This window comes from Aquarana catesbeiana, linkage group LG04 (genome assembly GCF_042186555.1).
Source record: "Aquarana catesbeiana isolate 2022-GZ linkage group LG04, ASM4218655v1, whole genome shotgun sequence".
NCBI classification, from domain to species: Eukaryota; Metazoa; Chordata; class Amphibia; order Anura; family Ranidae; genus Aquarana; species Aquarana catesbeiana.
This window is the reverse complement of record NC_133327.1, coordinates 552,601,830-552,621,525: the sequence shown is the minus strand read 5'-3', so window position 1 is coordinate 552,621,525 and position 19,696 is coordinate 552,601,830. Positions and strand designations below refer to the sequence as shown.

Sequence of the window (19,696 nt, the reverse complement as noted above, 5' to 3'; positions counted from 1 at the left end):
GTGATGATTATAAGACACTGCTCTGTTTGTCATGCAGAATTAATCTGTTAGCATCTAGATCCAAACCTGCATTTCTTTTGTCAAGCCTTGTTTATTGGATTGTTTTTCCTATAGAACAGACCAGCAGTTCAGGCGACAAGCAGGCAGGCCGCAGCATTGCTACACAACTTGGCAGCGGTGTGGAATGTGCACTTGCTCAGACATCAACACCCTAATAAAGAATTCCAGTAGTAATGGCACATTAAAGTTTACAGAGCGTGCAATGCAGAGGCTGTAGAGTAGAAACTGCGAAATATGCCTGACTTCCAACAACGTGGAATTCATTAGACTCTAGTTAACAAGACGCTAATGTTTGGAAAAATTTTAAGCATTTTAAACCAGTTTAAGGGTTGATGCTGTCAACAAGACATTGTGAAACTTCTATGCTGAAAATTTACAACATGTAGCTTTTCCTTTTGGGCTTTAAATGCTTCAACGACTTCAAGTGGACCTATGATCCAGTATTCGCTTATAGCTAAAGCCAAAACTTTTTTATCTTTGGATGGAGTATGTCTGTAGACAGAGTCGGGCTGATTTACTATAGAAGTTTCGAATATTCATACAATAAATTGTGTGAAGATTCCCTTTAAAGTCCAACTCGAGGCGGCTAAAAAAATCATCCCTTACAGTGAGGCTGCGCCCGCACTGCAAGGATTAATTGATCGATTAGGTCTAGGACAGTGATGGTGAACCTTGGCACCCCAGATGTTTTGGAACTACATTTCCCATGATGCTCATGCACTCTGCAGTGTAGTTGAGCATCATGGGAAATGTAGGTCCAAAACATCTGGGGTGCCAAGGTTCGCCATCATTGGTCTAGGAGAACAAAAAATTTAATTTTCTTACCTAATCTTTGGCTTCTCCTTGCTGCTTAGCCTGGTCTCTGCAGTGTCTTCTCATTCACGCTCTAGTGGTCTAGGGTCCTGAAATCATAAGGACCAAAGTAGGGTCCATAGCCCTGTATTGGAAGTGCTGACGTTGGGGGACAGTCCACTGCCTGAGCGTAGGGGAGCGCTACCTGCCAGTGGAAGATCATGTAAGCAAAACTGTCTTTTCCCTTAGACTAAATGAGCTGTTAACCCTTGCAGTGCAGGCCACTGAACATTTTTGCAGAGTTGGGCGTTAATTATCCAACCGCAGAGCATTTCTGTTTATTTCATCTGCGCAATTGGATAATTGAAGCAAATCTTTAGTAATTTTATTGATCAGAGATTTTTAACTCCTTTATCAGCTTCATGCAATGAAATATGTAAATAGAATTACGGGCTTGTCAGTGTCAATATCACATCCAGTCCTAAAAACACAATAACAAATGACTGGAAAACTCTGGAAAATGGGTGAATCAACTCTTGGGCCTCTGTCACTCGTTGAGATCAGCAGCAGATCCATCTGGTGATCTCCTGCTGAGCGAGTGGATGACACATATGTCTCCACTCGGAGAGAGCCCGCTCTGATCTATGGGTGACCGGAAGTAAATGAACTCCATTGTCCATTTACACCCAAATGCCCTTTAATCCCATCCGCCTAAACAGAAGAGGATGGCTTCCCTTGTGTTTTTTTGGGTTTTTTTTTAGCGGAACGGATCAGATCCAGAGGTAGGCTGTTGTAAATGGACACAAGTCTGTTTACACCCACCAGTCCATAAGGGTCAATGAACCGTCCCATCAGGTCCACCTGAAAAACTGACAGGTGGACCTGTTTGGTACCTTCATGTGAAAAAGACCGAAGCTGTCCCCATTGGAAGATTTCCATTCTATACCTGTTTCAGTGGCAGCTGTAAAAGGTTAGATTCCCCATTACTGTCTGCCCCAGTTATAATGGTTACCAGGACAAATAGGGTGAATATTCCAAGGTGTTCCATTTTGACGTGAGAAGGTCCTAAAGAAAGAAGCGTGCCCTATAGCTAGCTCAATAGTTTTTGATATTTCAGACAGATTTGTGCTAAAAAAACGAATGGACTTTTGTTCTACGTGGTTATGCCACTTGATTAACATGCTTAAGACTTGACAAGTCATGTATGAAATGTACAGAGTTCACAATACAAATCTAGGGCGAGCTACAATAATGATATTTTCTGCCAACATGCTAAAAGCAGCAGTTGATTTAAACCCAGGGGCAGCTCAGAAAGCACCAGTTCCACTATTGTTGTCTATGTGTTTGTTTTTCCATCTGGCACCAGAACTGCTTTTAATGCAAAAATGATTTACTCCACGATTGCCACTTTGGTTACACTAGATGCATAGACCAAATCTGTATATATTTTATGAGTTTCCATCGTTTGTGGGCAGTGCTGGGAGATTTAATATATGTGTTCTGTTTCTTTTCTGCAGTATTGAGAAAGAGATGGAGAAAAACGTACTGCTGGAGAAAAAAGCTTTTCTTCGAGACTCTGGGTATGAGAGTGTGGCCTACAAGCCCAGCATCCTGGATAAGCTCCTCCACACTCACTCCGTTTGGCTTCAACTTAGTCTGGCCGATGAAAGCGTTGGGGATCTCTTGCAGGACCAGCCACCCGCGGTACGTACCACTCACCTTGATTTGATGAAAAATGTTTAGGCCTTTTTTTTTTTTTCTCCTAAGAAATAATACACTGGTATTTAATGGTGACCAGAGATACTTTTAGGTTTAAAATATATTTTATTTATTTGGAAAGGAGCCAATTACTACTATCATGTCTTTGGAGTATGGGAGGAAACTGGAGTACCCTGAGAAAACTCATGCAGAGAGATCTATCTATTTATGTTTTCCACCAAAAATCCTAAAGGGTCATTCCACTAAGTTAACCAGTGGTATTGGAAAAGTTAAAGTGGTTTTAAAGGCGCAAGGTTTTTTTACCTTTATGAATTCTATGCATGAAGGTAAAAAAACTTCTGTGTGCAGGGCGCCCCCCAGCCCCCCTAATACTCATCTGAGCTCCCTCTCGATCCAGTGATGTGCATGAGAGCTGAGCTTCTCTCAGGTCTCTCATTCCTCATTGGCTGAGACAGCAGCGGGAGCCATTAGCTCCTGCTAGTGTCAATCACAGCCATTGAGGAGAGAGTGGGGGGGGGGCCTGAGTCTGTGTTTTATGGGCGCATAGAGCGGGGCTCGGGAGCGAGCACACATAGCAGTGCCCCCATTGCAAGCGGCTTGCTATTGAGGGCACTGGCTTAGCTGGAGGAGCCAGAAGCGCTGACAGGGGACCCGAAAAGAGGAGGATCAAGGCTGTTCTGTGCAAAACCACTGCCCAGAGCAGGTAAGTATGACATGTTTTTTTTTTTTTTTTTAACCTTTCATGTCACTTTTAATCTTTTTAATCTTTAGCCTGTCTGTCTAGTTTTAGAACCCTCTAGCTTGCTCTTTCTTCTTGCCCCATCAAGTATGTCAGGCTTTTGGAGGCCTCCAAGAAATTTTTACACCAAGTCAAAAAAGGCTAAGGCCAGTGGGTCTTGGGTGTGCATGCATGTCTTGTGAAAAGTCCCACCCTGACCCACTGATACTTTTCCTGTGATCCCACACTACTCCTTTCTTGCAGCTGGCACCAAAATACTTGTTGGCTTGTGTCATAGGCTACAAGAAGCATTGATGTTTCTCCCTCTATTATGGCACAATATGAATGGCTGCTAGAGAACAGCCGTGAAGAATCGCTAAAGAGGGGAGTATCAGTGGGGATTGAGGAGTTTTTTTACAGACACTGTTGCATTGCCCTTAATGAGCAAGTGAATGTTTAAAGAAGTACTCCAGGGGTGTGATTATTTTAAATGTCTACTTTGGGCCAGCTTGGCTCAAACTAATTATGCAGATGCCATCTCCATGTGGCTAAAGGTGAACTTGTAATTTACCATTGTAGTCTATCCTACAATGCAGTAAGCACTCCAACCTCTGTGACCAAGCTCTGGGAGCGGGGTAAGCGGGGCAAAACATGTCAGGGCGACGTGGCTGGAGCGGCGCTGGCTGACACCACATTCATCTACATACTAATGCACTGGGTTGGTGAGCGGCGCCTTTTCTTCTCTTTGATAATGCTCTTACACCTCTGAATGATGCACTGGCAACCAGCAGGGAGATCTGTCTCCGCTTAATGGAGCACTGCAAGTTTCATTTGGATCACTAAGAGGAAGCCTTGTGTTTAGTAAACAGAAGGAAAGTGGCTGGTGCACTCGCTGCAAGAGGGCGCTGCTTGCACATGGAGGTTACATCTGCATAACTCGTTTGAGCTAAACTGCCCTAAAGTTTAAAGTGTTTGTAAATCTCAGACATGAAATATGAACAAAGCAAATCCCTCTATAGTGTGTACTTGTCTCAATCCAGGGCACTAAGTGTCATTTCTGTCTGCTGCCTCATTCCTTTGCTATCTGCATAAGTCACATCTGACACGTTTTCCTGACACCTAGAGAAAATAGGTGACATGGTAGAGTTCTCCAGCACACAGCCTGTCATTGACAGCCTCAGCTCTGTTCCTTTGTGCTGTGTGAAGGGAGGTGTGTCCGTTCCCTCCAATCAGCTCTCACTGAGCTCTGCAAAATGTAATTTCAGCTTCCTGCCCTTTGCTTTCAGAAAACGTAAACAAGTTGTATAAATTCTGCATTTCAAAGGCTGTAGAGAAGAGAGAGCTGCAGATAAACAGGTGCGACTTATGTAGGATATGTAGGAGTATTTGTTTAAATGTAGGGTTTTACAACCACTTCAAAGTAACTTAAAGTGGAACTTCACCCAAAAGTGGAAGTTCACGCTTGTTTGCATCCCCCTCCACTGCCATATTTGACACTTTTTTTGAGGGGGGGCCTAGTTTTGACAGGTGGAGTGTGCAGAAGTTCAGCCCCCTCCCCTTCTAGCAATTTTCTGGGAGACATAACAGGTCCCAGAAGACTGTGGGGCCATTATCCCTTTCCTAAGATGCCGGCGCCTACACCTGAAGCCGATTAAAGAATTGGCTAGATGCGGACATCGCTGGATCCCTGGACAAGTGTCCTTATATTAAAGTTACTTTCACACTGAGGCGCTTTACAGGTGCTTGGGTGTGAGAGCCCGAGTGCTTTCACACTGGAGCACTGCGCTGGCAGGACGCTAAAAAAAGTCCTGCAAGCAGCATCTTTGGGGCGGTGTAAAGCCCTCCTGGCCACTGAAATCAATGGGCAGCACCGGCAAAGCACCGATGCAGTGGTCGATTTGCAAGTGCTTTTAACCCTTTAATTCTTGGAGTTCTTTAAATCAGTTGATCAGTTGTGTTCTCTCCACCCCCTTCTGAGATTGTTGTGTTGTATTTATTGAAGCTTGCCATTAAAGTTGAAAGATCATTCTCAAATAAACATAGCTTCAAAGGTTAATTTACTTCTTTACTTTACTTCTTACTAGTTGGGTGCACAGCAGAGAGTCATAATCAAGTCATTTGTACAAAATATCCACTTGACCGATCCCCATGAATGAATCTCCTCTCCAGAATGCTTTTGTAATGGTTGGTCATTGCCAGAACACCGCACACTGTGTCCTAGAAGAAGTATGGAATACTTGGCATGCAGGGGAAAGTTTTTATCTGTGTGTGGTCAGCTACGGGCGTGAAAAAATGCTCTGATATCTGCTGTGATGGTGGGTGTGTACGGATGTCTAGTATTTACCAGTGCTATTTTATCCTCCACTACATTCATGAATTCCTTATAGAAGAATCCATTATAGTGTATGTGTGTATGTAATATATATCTATCTATCTATATATATCAGTTGACCAAGCAATTTTGTAGTTTAATGTGTTTGAAAAATGTATTTCTATTGCTGCTAGCAGTGGTTTTGTACTACTGTACTTCTGACTACCAAAAAAAATAAATAAAATACAATTTCCCATCCTTTCAAAGGAAATATATTGTGGACATTGAAATGGCAGAATTCTGCAGTCCTCTATACAGTGGAGCTCAGACTTGGAGAGGGAGAAGGAGCCAGTCAGTTGTGCTGCAGTGCTCATGTTCGAACAAGGGGGTGTCCTAATTAGAGGAGTGAGCAGAGTAGCCAAATATTGAGTTTATTAGTGTACCACGTCTCATTTTACTGTCCAATCTCAGGCTGGGGAAGAAACAAGAGGTCTTCCTCACCCCATGTGTACACCAACGTTCTACCCCCTTTGTTTGCCTTGTTAAGTTCCCATTGTGGAATTATTAAGCAACTGCTGTTGAGAGATAAGTCAGCACAGGTTCTGGCTGACAATATGGTACAGCCAGTTTAAACCCTAAAAAAAGTTTGGATCTTAAACCTTGAGAAGTCGGCTTTGGAGCCATCTCATCATTTGGAGTATCTGGATCTTTTATTCCCCAGGGAAAACTTCAAACTCTCTGCTCTCAGTTTCTGACTCTTCTTTCCCAGCATCAACCAACTTTTTGCTGTCACATGTGAGTCATGGGGCTGATGGTAGCTTTCTTTTAGGCAGTCAGATTTGCCCAATTCCACTGCAGATGTCTTTAACTCAATAAGACACATTGATTCAGCCTCTGGAGAAACCAAGTTGCCTGTTACCAAGGACCATATTGTCACTAACTTTGTGTTCACAAATCCAGCACTGGAGTTAAAGTACGCCTCACAAAGGATTCCAGCCTGATCAGCTGGTGGGGAGTCCTAGACATGGAACTAGGGCACCAGGGGGATTCCATCTCCAGATCAACATTCTGTAGCTCCAGGTTATTTGGTTGTCCCTACAATGCTGGACACCATCAACATCAACCATCAGGGAGGAACAAGAAATCTTGCTGAGCAAGATAAGTAGAAACATTTTGTCCTGGGCAGAACATCATGTTCTAGCATAGTGCACCATTTGCATTGACCTTCTATCACAAGAACTGGTTTACCATCCTCTTTTGGCAGTCACTGGCTATAACAGCAATGGGCACTGACAGTCACCATCTCTCTGCTCTGCCCCTCCAGCGCTCACTGGAGCACTGGGCTGTGGAGGGGATGGGAGGTGCTGGCTCAGGCTCTCTCAGCAGCTCGCTGAGAGGCTGCGCCTGGTGCCGGTCCAGGCTGCTGGGTGGATCCTGACCTGGATTGGCTGAGGGTAGTAAGCCAACAGCATACTTTAGCCCACTGTCATATGAAAACGGGTCACAGGAGTAAGAACTAACTACACTCCTATGATCCGTAGGAGAAGTATAGCCAAAAAGCTTTGGCCATACTTTTCCTTTAGGTTTTACCAGGTGAATTTTCAGGCCTCATCTGATACCAGCTCTAGAATTAAGGTCCTTTAAAGCGGTAGTAAACCGTGGTTGTTGTTAAAAAAAAAAAAAAGACCTGCAAAGCAATGGCATCGCATACAAGCACAGTATGAAATACTCACCTTGGAACAAAGCCCTCCAGCATTGTGCTTTTACAGCTGAGAGGGCTGACATTTTGCCCCGGTCTTCCATGTTCATGTGCTCCGACTATGTGATTTGCCCGGAGCTGTGATGATGTCACTCATGTGCATCCAGGGTGAATATCTCCTAAATGGCGCACGTTTAGGAGATATTCATTTTACCTACAGGTAAGCCTTATTATAGCCTTACCTGCAGGTAAAAATGACCAAGTGGGGTTTACTACCGCTATAAGCAACTCTTTGAGCTGCCGGCAGTCCACAATTTTCCTTTGTTTATTATAGGCCTGTTGCTGTTTTGTTTTTGTCTTGTTTTTTTTTTTTGCTGTATTGCCCACCCCTCAGTTGGACTGCTTTTTGGATGTTTCAATTGTCTGAATCCTGTGTTCCTGAATGAACGATAAAGAAAATGTGATTTTATTTTTTTTTTTCGTATTCATGATAAAATCCCCCTGTAGGTGACAATATTACCTTAATGTGTGCGACTCCCGTGTCCCTCTAACATTACAAAGAAATGTGGATACTATGGCACCATTGACTTGAAGAGGAAGTAAACCCTGGTGGGTTTTACTTACTCTTTTGCTCCCTGCAAAGTAAAAGCATAATGGGCTAGTATGCATCGCATACTAGCCCATTATGTGCCACTTACCTGCAAATGAAGCCCGCGATGTCCCCGATGGTGGCCTCATCCATCTTCACCCCTCTTCCTTTCCGGGGCAAACTCCGGCTCTCTAACTGGCCAGAGTCGTGTGACGTCACTCCCACGCAGGGAGCCGCCAGTCACGGCACAGGCCCCTTAGAAATGGCACCATCGTACCCTTTCTTCAGTGCGCATGCGACGATGACGTTGGCGCAAGCGTATATGGTAAATATCTCATAAAGCGTGCAGGTTTAGGCAATATTTCCAGTACCTTACAGGTAAGGCTTATTATAGGCTTACCTGTAGGTAAAAGTGGTACCACTTTAATAAGACCATGCAACCATATTAGGTCAGTGATGTCATGAGCATCCCCACCCTTCTGTAACACTAGCTGTAAGGCAGGGAATTCCCCACCTGCAGCTCATTGGGCCAAGACTAATGGCTTACTTCTAGGTTCGGACCCAAAATTGGTTAGAGCAAATGCAATTTCATATAGTGCAGTGGTCTTCAAACTGCGTCCCGTGGGCCAGATGTGGCCCTTTGCCTGCCCTTGGGGCACTTTTCCTCCCTTTTGATATGAAGGACTATTCCTCCCACTGACACCAATGATGAGGCGCCATTCCTTCCGTTGACACCAACACTGGGGCATAATTTCTCCTACTGATATAAACCAATGGAACACTATTCCTCCCACTGACAACAATGGCACTTATTGACCAAAAGGTCCAGACGAAGACAAATACAATGTTAGGGTTGACATACCCTTCTAGTTAAATGACTGGATTCCTTTTTCTATATTAGGAACTTTACCCAACCGTTCATTTTTATATATTCTTACAGAGATCGTAGCACATGAAAGTCACACATACAGTCAGATACAGAATAGTTTTGTACTGCCTAGCACCTGTTGCTTGCAAATGTTAACAGTCTGAAACAATAGTCCATTATGTAAAATTATAGTTCCCTCTGGATCCTCAGTGTGACATTCCTGGCCCTCAACAGCTGCAGCTATTGGAAGGCAAACATCAGATGGTTATGCTATTTTTATATAACACAAGTGCAAGTGTTCCTAGAGAAAGGTCCACGGCTAAATTATTTTTGGTGTTGCTCCTCTTTGCATGAAAATGTGCTTTCTTAGAACTGCTCAGTGATTATATTTCCAAACTTTGATCGAACTTCTGAGCTACTAGATTGTGCAGGCTGGAAATATGCTGAGCTTCACAGGATAACATAGAGCTTGGCGCTGTGTGCTCTTGGAGGGCTATGAATTGGACTGGAACCTTGCCATTCATTTCTTCTCTCAAGGAAATCTCCACCCTAGAATCTAGGGAAAGCACACATTCCTTAGGACTTGAACAACAAATGCAAACAAGTGCTTATTAACATCGTGAAGTTGATTTACTAAAACTGAGTGCAAAATCTGGTTCAGCTCTGCATAGAAACCAATCGGCTTTCAGTTTTTTTTTTGTCAAAGTTTAAAGCGTTACTCCACTTTTGTTGAGAACCCCCCCCCGGTGATCTATGCACATTACACGGATTATAACAACCTTTGTTGCAGATTCCTACCTTTTGTTATTCTGAAGAAATCCAAGTGTTTGTCTGTGCCTCTGGGCAGGGTGTGTCTAATGGGAGTGGTTTCATAATTATCAATCAGATGTGGCAGCTGCAGAGCACTAATGAGGAAAGCTGCTGGGCCTGAATCCCTTTAGAAGTGTTCCTATTGGAAATAGGCACTGCGTCGCTTTAACTGACAATTGCGCGGTTGTGCGGCGCTGTACCCAAACAAAATTGATGACCTTTTTTTCCCACAAATAGAGCTTTCTTTTGGTGGTATTTGATCACCTCTTCGGTTTTTATTTTTTGCGCTATAAACGAACAAAGAGCGACAGATTTTGAAAAAAATTTTTTTTTTTAACTTTTTGCTATAATACATATCCAAAAAAAAAAATACAAAAAACTAATTTATTCATCAGTTTAGGCCAATATATATGCTTCTATATATTTTTGGTAAAAAAAATCGCAATAGGCGTATATTGATTGGTTTGCGCAAAACTTATCGCGTCTGCAAACTATGGGATAGATTTAGGGACTTTTATTTATTTTTTATTGTTTTTACTAGTAATGGCGGCAATCTGCGATTTTTAGCGGGACTGCGACATTACGGCGGACAAACTTTTTGGGGACCAGCAACATTATTACGTTGATTAGTGCTATAAAAATGCATTGATAAATGTAAAAATGACACTGGCAGGGAAGGGGTTAACACTAGGGTGCGATCAAGGGGTTAAATGTGTTCACTGTCCCCGATCACTGGGAACAGTAGATCTGTCATGTCTCCTGTCATAATGGGGATCTGCCTTGTTTACAAAGGTAGATCCCCATTCTGCCTCTGTATACTGCGATCGCAGCTCGTCGGTGGACATCGAGTCCGCCCAACCCACGGGCACGCTCCCATGGTATGAAGCGAGCGTGCGCCTGCACAAGCCGCCATACAGCTATGGCGATTTGTGCAGGAGGGCCAACCTGCCGCCGTATAACGATGGCGGCTGGTCGGCAAGCCGTCAATTGAACAAGCTGAAGTTAGAAGCTGATTGGCTATCATGCAGAGCTGCACCAGGTTTTGCACTCTCCAGTTTTAGTAAATCAACCCCTATGTGTTCTGCTAAACAAATATCATTCAATTATGCTACTTTCACACTGAGGCAGTTTTCAGGCGTTTTAGCGCTAGAAATAGCCTCTAAATAAGGCCTGAAAACTGCCTCCCATTCATTTCAATGTGACTTTTCACACTGGGGCGGTGCGCTTGCCGGACGTTAGGAAAAGTCCTGCAAGCAACATTTTTGGGGCGGTTTGGGAGCGCTGTATACGTTCCCAAAACGTCCTGCGTGAAAAGCGATTCGGAAGCACTTTTAACCCCTTCTTTGGCTGCTAGCGGGGGGTTAAAAGCGCCCCTCTAGCCACTGAAAAGCACAGGGACACACGAGAAACAATTGTTTCCCGTGTGTCCCATTCACACTGCAACGCAGCCTAGAGCTGCCCTGCAGTAAAATGCAGACATGCTACATTTTATCGCAGAGCACCATGCCAAGTCACACTGTAATGTAAGGCAACGCAGTGCATCACGCTGCCCTACATGGCAGTGCATGAATTGTACGTTTTGTACACTTAGCACAAAGTTTATTGAAAACAAAAAACACTTCTATTTGTTTGGAAGTAGCCATTCATAGTCGCAGTACACATCCCCATAGTCCACAATCCCTCGTCCATGTCGGCAGTGAGCCAGGGGGGTGGCTTTGTTCCTACATACAATGGCACCATGGTGAACGAATACAACCACCAACTAATAGGAAGTCAGATCACAGCAGCAAAAAAAAAAAAAGGAAGAAAAGGAATTTGGAGATTGGGAGGAGGCTGAGAGCAATAGAAGGTACTTTTTTAAAGTTCTGAGTACATAGTTAATTAGAGATTTATTTTTTTTAAAGTGTAGTGCCCCTTTAGGAACGAGTCCCAGCACAGTGTGTGTACTCTTATCTTTCATACCGGAGGCTGACTGCTATTTCTCCGGCCTTCCTATTCACATGTGTGACTGTATGGAAAATGTTGTCCCATCACCGGATAATGTACACTATGCCTCAGAACATTAACATTTGCCAGATAAATCTTTTTTTTTTTTCTGATTTTTTTTTTTTTTTTTTTGGCTCAATGACATGTTTTGTGCTGTGTTTGCTTTGGTTTCAGTGGTGTGTTTCCAGCTTTAAGTCCAAAAATGTGTATTATCGCAGTGTAGTATACAATGAACTGCATTGACCTATTTAGAATGGCACCCAAACGCACCTTGCCAGCGTACCTTATAACTTGTGCCATTTAGCAAACCACAGCACACAGGTGTGAACAATATGTACATTGTGGTTCATTATAAAAAAAAGTGGGGTGCGATTTTTTAATTTTTTCAGTAAGTAATGGTGCTCTGGTATCCCATTTAAAATAAATGGGCTGCATTAACGCAGTGAGTTTTGACATACAATAACATGTTGCATAAACACACATACAGTGCCTTGAAAAAGTATTCATACCCCTTGAAATTTTCCACATTTTGTCATGTTACAACTAAAAAGGTAAATATATTCTATTGGGCACAAAGTACCACATAATTGTGAAGTGGAAGGAAAATGATAAAGGGTTTTTAATTTTTTTTTTTACAAATAAATATGTGAAAAGTGCGGCCTGCATTTGTATTCAGCTCCCTTTATGTTGATACCCCTAACTAAAATCTAGTGGAACCAATTGCCTTCAGAAGTCACCTATTTAGTAAATAGAGTCCACCTGTGTGTAATTTAATCTCGGTATGAATACCGCTGTTCTGTGAAGCCCTCAGACATTTGTTAGAGAACCTTAGTGAACAAACAGCATCATGAAGGCCAAGGAACACACCAGACTGGTCAGGGATAAAGTTGTGGAGAAGTTTAAAGCAGGTTCAGTTATAAAAAAAATATCCCGAGCTTTGAACATCTCACAGAGCACTGTTCAATCAATCATCACGAAAATGGAAAGAGTATGGAACAACTGCAAACCTACCAAGACATGGCCATCCACCTAAACTGACAGCCCAGGCAAGGAGAGCATTAATCAGAGAAGCAGCCAAGAGGCCCCAAATCATTGATCATTTTCCTTTCACTTCACAATTATGTGCCACTTCACATAAAATCCCAATAAAATACATTTACGTTTTTGGTTTTAACATGACAAAATGCGGAAAATTTCAAGAGGTATGAATACTTTTTCAAGGCACTGTAGTGTGACTGTGCCTTTAGAGATCAGATGGCTGGATAATGAAGTCGAGCTGGAAGATACATGTTTGACATTGTGTGTTCGGCTGCTTGGTGATTAATAAGAAGAACTCTATTCTGTAGTATTAGGAAATGTATTGTAAGTAAGTGAATTCATAATATACTCTTATCTGTAACTAGGGTTGCACCGATACTGATACCAAGCATTTGCACAAGCACTTGTGCAAATGCTCTAAAACTTGACCCGATACCTGCATCCTCAGCGTAGCAGGGGGGGCTGGGCAGCTCACGGATGATCGGTGGGGGCAGTTACAGACAACAATCTCCCTGTATACCTTTTAATAAAGCAGCTGACTGCTTCTCCTCCTCTCCCTCCCGCGGCTTTCAGCTTCTTTATTAAAAGGTATACAGGGAGATCGGTGCCTGTAACTGCCCCTACCGTTCGTCCCCTGTGTCCTCCTGCGCTCCTCAGGTCCTCCTCCAGGTACTCCGCCGGATCCCCAAGTCTGCTCTGGTCCTCCTCCGTTCTCTTCCGGTCCCCCTCTGTGCTCCCCCTCCGTGTCCTTCTCTGTGCTCCTCTGGTCCCCTCTGTGCTCCCCCTCCCCATGCTCCTCCGGTCCCCCTCTGTGCTCCCCTTCCATGTCCTCCTCCGTGCTCCTCTGGTCCCTTCTGTGCTCCCCCTCCGTGTCCTTCTCCATGCTCCTCTGGTCCCCTTTGTGCTCCCCCCCCCCCCCCGTGCTTCTCCGGTCCCCCTCTGTGCTCCCCTTCCATGTCCTCCTCCGTGCTCCACTGGTCCCTTCTGTGCTCCCCCTCTGTGTGCTCCTCCGTGCTCCTCCGGTCCCCCTCTGTGCTCCCCTTCCGTGTCCTCCTCCGTGCTCCTCTGGTCCCCTCTGTGCTCCCCCTCCGTGTCCTCCTCCGTGCTCCTCCGGTACCCCTCTGTGATCCCTGTCCTCCTCTGTGCTTCTCTGGTCCCCTCTGTGCTCTCCCTCCGTGTCCTTCTCCGTGCTCCTCCGGTCCCCCTCTGTGCTCCCCTTCCATGTCCTCCTCCGGTCTCCCTCTGTGCTCCCCCTCCGTGTCCTTCTCCGTGCTCCTCTGGTCCCCTCTGTGCTCCCCCTCCGTGTCCTCCTCTGTGCTCCTGTGTTCCCCCTCTGTGTTCCTCCTCTGTGTTCCCCTTCCATGCTCCCCCTCCGTACCCCCCTTCCATGTCCTCCTCCATGCTCCTCCGCTCCCCCTCTGTGCTCCCCCTCCATGTCCTCCTCCGTGCTCCTCTGGTCCCCTCTGTGCTCCCCCTCCGTGTCCCCCTCCGTGCTCCCCCTCCGTGCTCCCCCTCCGTGCTCCCCCTCCGTGCTCTCCCTCCGTGTCCCCCTCTGTGCTCCTCCAGTCCAGATATGTCATATACCGGCTCCTTCCTTTTCTAAATGCACAGAGTCAGTGATCACTGACTGTCCATTCATAACTGAACAGAGTAAACTGTTTACAATGCTTCAGTTTATGAATAGACAGGAGCCTCTGTCTCCTGTCCATTCATCTTCAGTGCAGCTGAGGCTGCAGAGAAAGGGACTGGAGAATCTTTGTCCACAGTCCCTTTCTCTGTCTCAAAGGGGAGATGTCAGGGGTCCGTTTAGACCCCTGATATCTCACCAAAGCCCCCCAACAGGGCTAATAAAAAAGAATTGTAAAAAAAAAAAAAAAAAAAAAGGTTAAATTGTAAAAAAAAAAAAGCAAATAAAAAAAACACTGACACCGTCCACTCCCCCCTCCCCCCAAAAAGAAAGCATTGTAAAAAAAAGTAATAAATTGTAAAAAATAAAATAAAAATAAAAAACTGCTGACATGGTCCACGCCTCATCAGTGAACTCTTAAAAAAGTGGTATCGGTGCAACCCTATCTGTAACAGATTGTATAACTGTCTACCAGTGTCCATGTTTTCTATGCTTGGTCTGCTAGGGGGTTGAGTACTTGGAAAGTGCACCTAGCCCTAAAAGCAAGTAAAGTGTGAAGGCACTGTGTATTTCAGCAAGGCTGGACCCTAGGCATGTGCCTCCCGGGTGCCCTAGATAGAACACCAAGCTGCCTCTGTCCATGTAGCCTAATGTGTCGTGAACGTGTTTATTTTGAGTCTCCACAATTTGTTTAATAAAATATGCAATTACATTAGAGTCTGTTGTATAAAACAATATTCCCAGATAGTATTTTCATTTGCCCTCTTACATTTTCCTGTTCACAGACTTTTTTGGTGCGGAAGTCTTCAAAGCTTCAGAAAAAAGTCATATCCCTTCGAGTGCCAGATGAGTTTGGATGCTGCTTCAAGGAATTTGTGATAAAAGAAAGCTCCTACAGTAAGTCATCAAATATTACTATTTATTAGTCTTATATCCCTTTGTTGTAAAGTGTATCCAAAGCCCAAGCTTTTTTTTTTTTTTTTAGCAGCCCTGTCATGTTTTAATTGCTGTCTGTATCCTCACTGGGGAGATTCGCCCTCCCGATTTGTCCTAGTGACCATTGAGCCTGGGTTCACACTTGTGGGATGAGGGACACCGCACACAATTCGCACAGGAATCACACTGCATTCCTGTGCACATCACATGCGACGTCTGTGCGATTTGAGACATTCATTTTTTATGGCTGAAAACGCATCTCATCCGCACGAAAATGGTGCCAGGACCCTTTTTTTTTCGCACCTGAATTACATTGCATGGGTATTGATTGCAATCTGTTTTGGGGTGTTATTAATCTAATTTAACATGGATGCTGTGCGATTGCTATGCAGTGCAATGCAGGGAAATGCAGCAAATCTTGTGCATTTCCTGCATCTCATCAGTGTAAATCACGGCTCCAAATGAGGGATAATTCAATCATTTGAACTGCTACTGAAGCTGAAACTCTGGGAAGTCTTGCAATGGATCACACCTGTTGAGATCACAGCTGTCTAAGAGAAAAAAAAATAGTTTTGACATAAAAAGGAAATTCACCCCCATATTATTTTTTTTCCCCTCTTACCTGGTTTTCTGTGTTATCTTCAAATCACGTACTCACATGTCTACTTGATCCAACATTATCTTTCTGTAAGCTTCCAAAAGGCCACCACATGTCAAGTCTGGCATTGCTGTATTCTCTGCATAGGGAGCCGCCAGTCTGGCATTGCTGTATTCTCTGCATAGGGAGCCACCTGTCTCTTCTAGGTCCTAACATCGGGCCCCTGATGATGCACCACTGTGCATGCGCATAATGTTAAGATAACACCGAAGCCCCCTGGGATGCATGTTGTAGATGTCCCAGGAGGCTTCGGGTGGGAGGACATCAGTGTTGCCTAATTCCCCCCCCCCTTAAAAAAATTATTCACAATTTTCTAAAAAAAAGGGGGGGGGGGGGAGTAATAAACATGGGCACAGTGGTAAGCACTTTCGCCTGGCAGCACTAGGGTCATTGGTTTAAATCTTTAAAGAGGAAGTAAGCCCCGATGGGTTTTACTTCCTCTTTTGCTCCCTGCAAGGCCTGCAAATTAAAAGCATAATGGGCTAGTATGCATCTCATACTAGCCCATTATATGACACTTACCTGCAAATGAAGCCCACGCGGTCCCCTGTGCAGGCCGTGTCCATCTTCGCCCCTCTTCTTTCCAGGGCCACGGACTCCGGTTCTATGACTGGCCGGAGTCGCGTGACGTCACTCCTGCGCATGCGCGGGAGCCGTCAGTCACGGCACACGCTGGGGGAAGAAACGGCACGGTGGTCCGTTTCTTCACAGCCCATGTGCCGATGACAACATCGGCACACTACAAGTGAAATATCTCCTAAACGGCGCACATTTATGCGATTATTTCCACTACCTATAGGTAAGCCTTCTAGCCTTCTTAGCCTTCTTACCTATAGGTAAGCCTTCTAGGCTTACCTATAGATAAAGTAAGACAAAAGGGTTTACAACCACTTTAAAGTCCACCCTAAAACTAAAATCCTTGCATCTTCAGACATCCATAATCTAACACTAACCTAACTAGCCCTGTAAAGAAGAAATCTATATACATACCTTTTCTGCAGCCTATCCCACTCTGAGCTGTCAACTGTGGCTTCGCTGTGGAGGCGGGTGCAGAGGACACATCTGACAATGGAAGCTCCATAATAACTCTATGGGTGACGTCACTCCCCATTCATTTCACAGCTGTTTTCGGCTGTGTCCTCTGCAAAGCTTCCGCCACTGGAGATCGGATTGGTTTCAAAAAAGGTATGTATACTGATTTCTTCTTTACATGGCTAGGTAGGTTAGTGTTAGATTGTGGGTGTCTGTAGATGCAGGGATGTCAGTTTTAGGGTGTACTTGCATTTTAAGCATTGGCATTACCTACCTGCAGTTTGCATGTTCTCCCTGTGCCTTTGTAGGTTTCCTCCCACACTCCAAGAGCATGCTGGTAGCCTAATTGGCTCCTGTCTAAATTGGCCCTAGTATGTGTATGCGTGTGAGTTAGGGACCTTAGATTTTAAGCTCCTTGAGGGCAGGGACTGATTTGAATATACAATATACATGTAAAGCGCTACATAAGTTGTCAGCGCTATATCCGTACCTGTAATAAATAATTAGCAAATGGGGGTAAATGTTTAGGATATACTATAACATACTCACACATCATCTGATTCACTATTTTGGCCACATTGGGTAATAAGCTTGTGTCTGTGAATGGCCCCAAATACTATTGGCTGGCCCCTATGTGGCTTACTACTGACTGGATAATTTAGAAAGCTTTCCCTGCCTTCCCAGAGTGCAGATTTGAATAGGTAGACTTAGGTCGTAGTTAGGAATAGTTAGACGTAGGTCGTAGGTAGGAATAGGTAGACGTAGGTCGTAGTTAGGAATAGGTAGACTTAGGTCGTAGTTAGGAATAGTTAGACGTAGGTCGTAGTTAGGAATAGGTAGACTTAGGTCGTAGTTAGGAATAGTTAGACGTAGGTCGTAGTTAGGAATAGTTAGACTTAGGTCGTAGTTAGGAATAGTTAGACGTAGGTCGTAGGTAGGAATAGGTAGACTTAGGTCGTAGTTAGGAATAGTTAGACTTAGGTCGTAGGTAGGAATAGGTAGACGTAGGTCGTAGTTAGGAATAGTTAGACTTAGGTCGTAGGTAGGAATAGGTAGACGTAGGTCGTAGGTAGGAATAGGTAGATGTGGATGTAACTGCTAGCATGCATCCCAATAACTTGTTGCAATTGTAATTATCTCATATGCTTGTATAAAGCCCAAAATCGGTTGTGACAAAAATGAGGCTAATCACAGTACAAAATAATACCCGTATTTCATGCTTCTGTAACTTCATTTGTTCATTGTGAATCCATGGATGTAAGCTTGTTTCTGCCAACTAAACCAATCTCTGCATTGTGTGGAGGTGATGGAGCGTCTTCTGTGCTCCTGCAAGAACCTGTTTGGCAGCACTATGCAAGTTCATTTGAGGGCACTTGTCTATTAATTTGATTAACCCAAGACCTAACAGTTGAAAGCAAAATGATTTAATGAGGACATTCACGAGAGCTGTAGTTCACTACTTCATTATTAAAGGACCAATGAACTTAAATGACTTTATTTATATAAAGAGCTGTTGTTTATTGGCTGTTGTCTTCACCTGCATGATTGAGGGTACGTTTTTTTAATTGTATCCGTACCCAAAACATCTTGTTTTGAAATAAGGAAATGTTAGAATCTTTCCAAAGAGTGACGGGAAATTAAAAAATATATATTTGTCATCAGAACAGGATGTGAGGGTAAATTGTCCAGTGCTTCCACTCACATTTCATTATGTCTCTAGGACAAGAGGCAAAGGTATTCTTTCCAAAGGGATACAGAAAAAAAATCACAAAGCGATACACAATAAATCATATTTTATATATATATATATATATATATATATACACATACACCATATATACACCATCTGAACCAAATAAGTTTATCTTGGTCTCATCAGACCACAGCACATGGTTTTAGTAATCCATGTCCTTGGTCTGCTTGTCTTCAGCAAACTGCGGACTTTCTTGTGCATCATCTTTAGAAGAGGCTTCCTTCTGGGACGACAGCCATGCAGACCAATTTAATGCAGTGTGCGACGTATGGTCTAAGCATTGACAGGCTGACCCCCCCCCCACCCCTTCAACCTCTGCAGCAATACTGGCAGCACTCATACGTCTATTTTCCAAAGACAACCTCTGGATATGACGTTAAGCACATGCACTCAACTTCTTTGGTCAACCATGGCGAGGCCTGTTCTGAGTGGAACCTGTCCTGTTAAACTGCTGTATAGTCTTGGCCATCATGCTGCAGTTCAGTTTCAGGGTCTTGGCAATCTTCTTATAGCCTAGGCCATCTTTATGTAGAGTAACAATTCTTTTTTTCAGATCCTCAGAGAGTTCTTTGCCATGAGGTGCCATGTTGAACTTCCAGTGACCAGTATGAGAGAGTGAGAGTGATAACACCAAATTTAACATTGCTCCCCATTCACTCCTGAGACCTTGTAACAATAATGAGTCACATGATACCCGGGAGGGAAAATGGCTAATTGGGCCCAATTTGGACATTTTCACTTAGGGGTGTACTCGGTTTTGTTGCCTGTGGTTTAGACATTAATGGCTGTGTGTTGAGTTATTTTGAGGGGACAGCAAATTTACACTGTTATACAAGCTGTACACTCACTACTTTACATTGTAGTAAAGTGTAATTTCTTCAGAGTTGTCACATGAACAGATATAATAAATTATTTACAAGTGTGTGTGTGTGTGTGTGTGTGTGTGTGTGTGTGTGTGTGTGTGTGTGTGTGTGTGTGTGTGTTGGGCGGCACAGTGGTGCAGTGGATAGCACTTTCGCCTAGCAGTAAGAAGGGTCGCTGGTTCGAATCCCAACCACGACACTACCTGCCTGGAGTTTGCATGTTCTCCCTGTGCCTGC

At 44.1% G+C, this 19,696-nt stretch overlaps 1 protein-coding gene across 8 annotated transcripts in view; it reads left to right on the top strand.

Moving 5' to 3' along the window:
- Nucleotides 1–19,696, top strand: part of RIN2 (Ras and Rab interactor 2) — a 286,963-nt gene that overhangs the window by 183,632 nt on the left and 83,635 nt on the right. For all 8 annotated transcript variants that reach the window (XM_073627961.1, XM_073627960.1, XM_073627963.1 and 5 more), the window contains 2 exons: nucleotides 2,370–2,556; nucleotides 15,003–15,114. In XM_073627961.1, coding sequence (XP_073484062.1) covers nucleotides 2,370–2,556; nucleotides 15,003–15,114 — 299 coding nt within the window. The remainder of the gene's footprint in view (nucleotides 1–2,369; nucleotides 2,557–15,002; nucleotides 15,115–19,696) is intronic.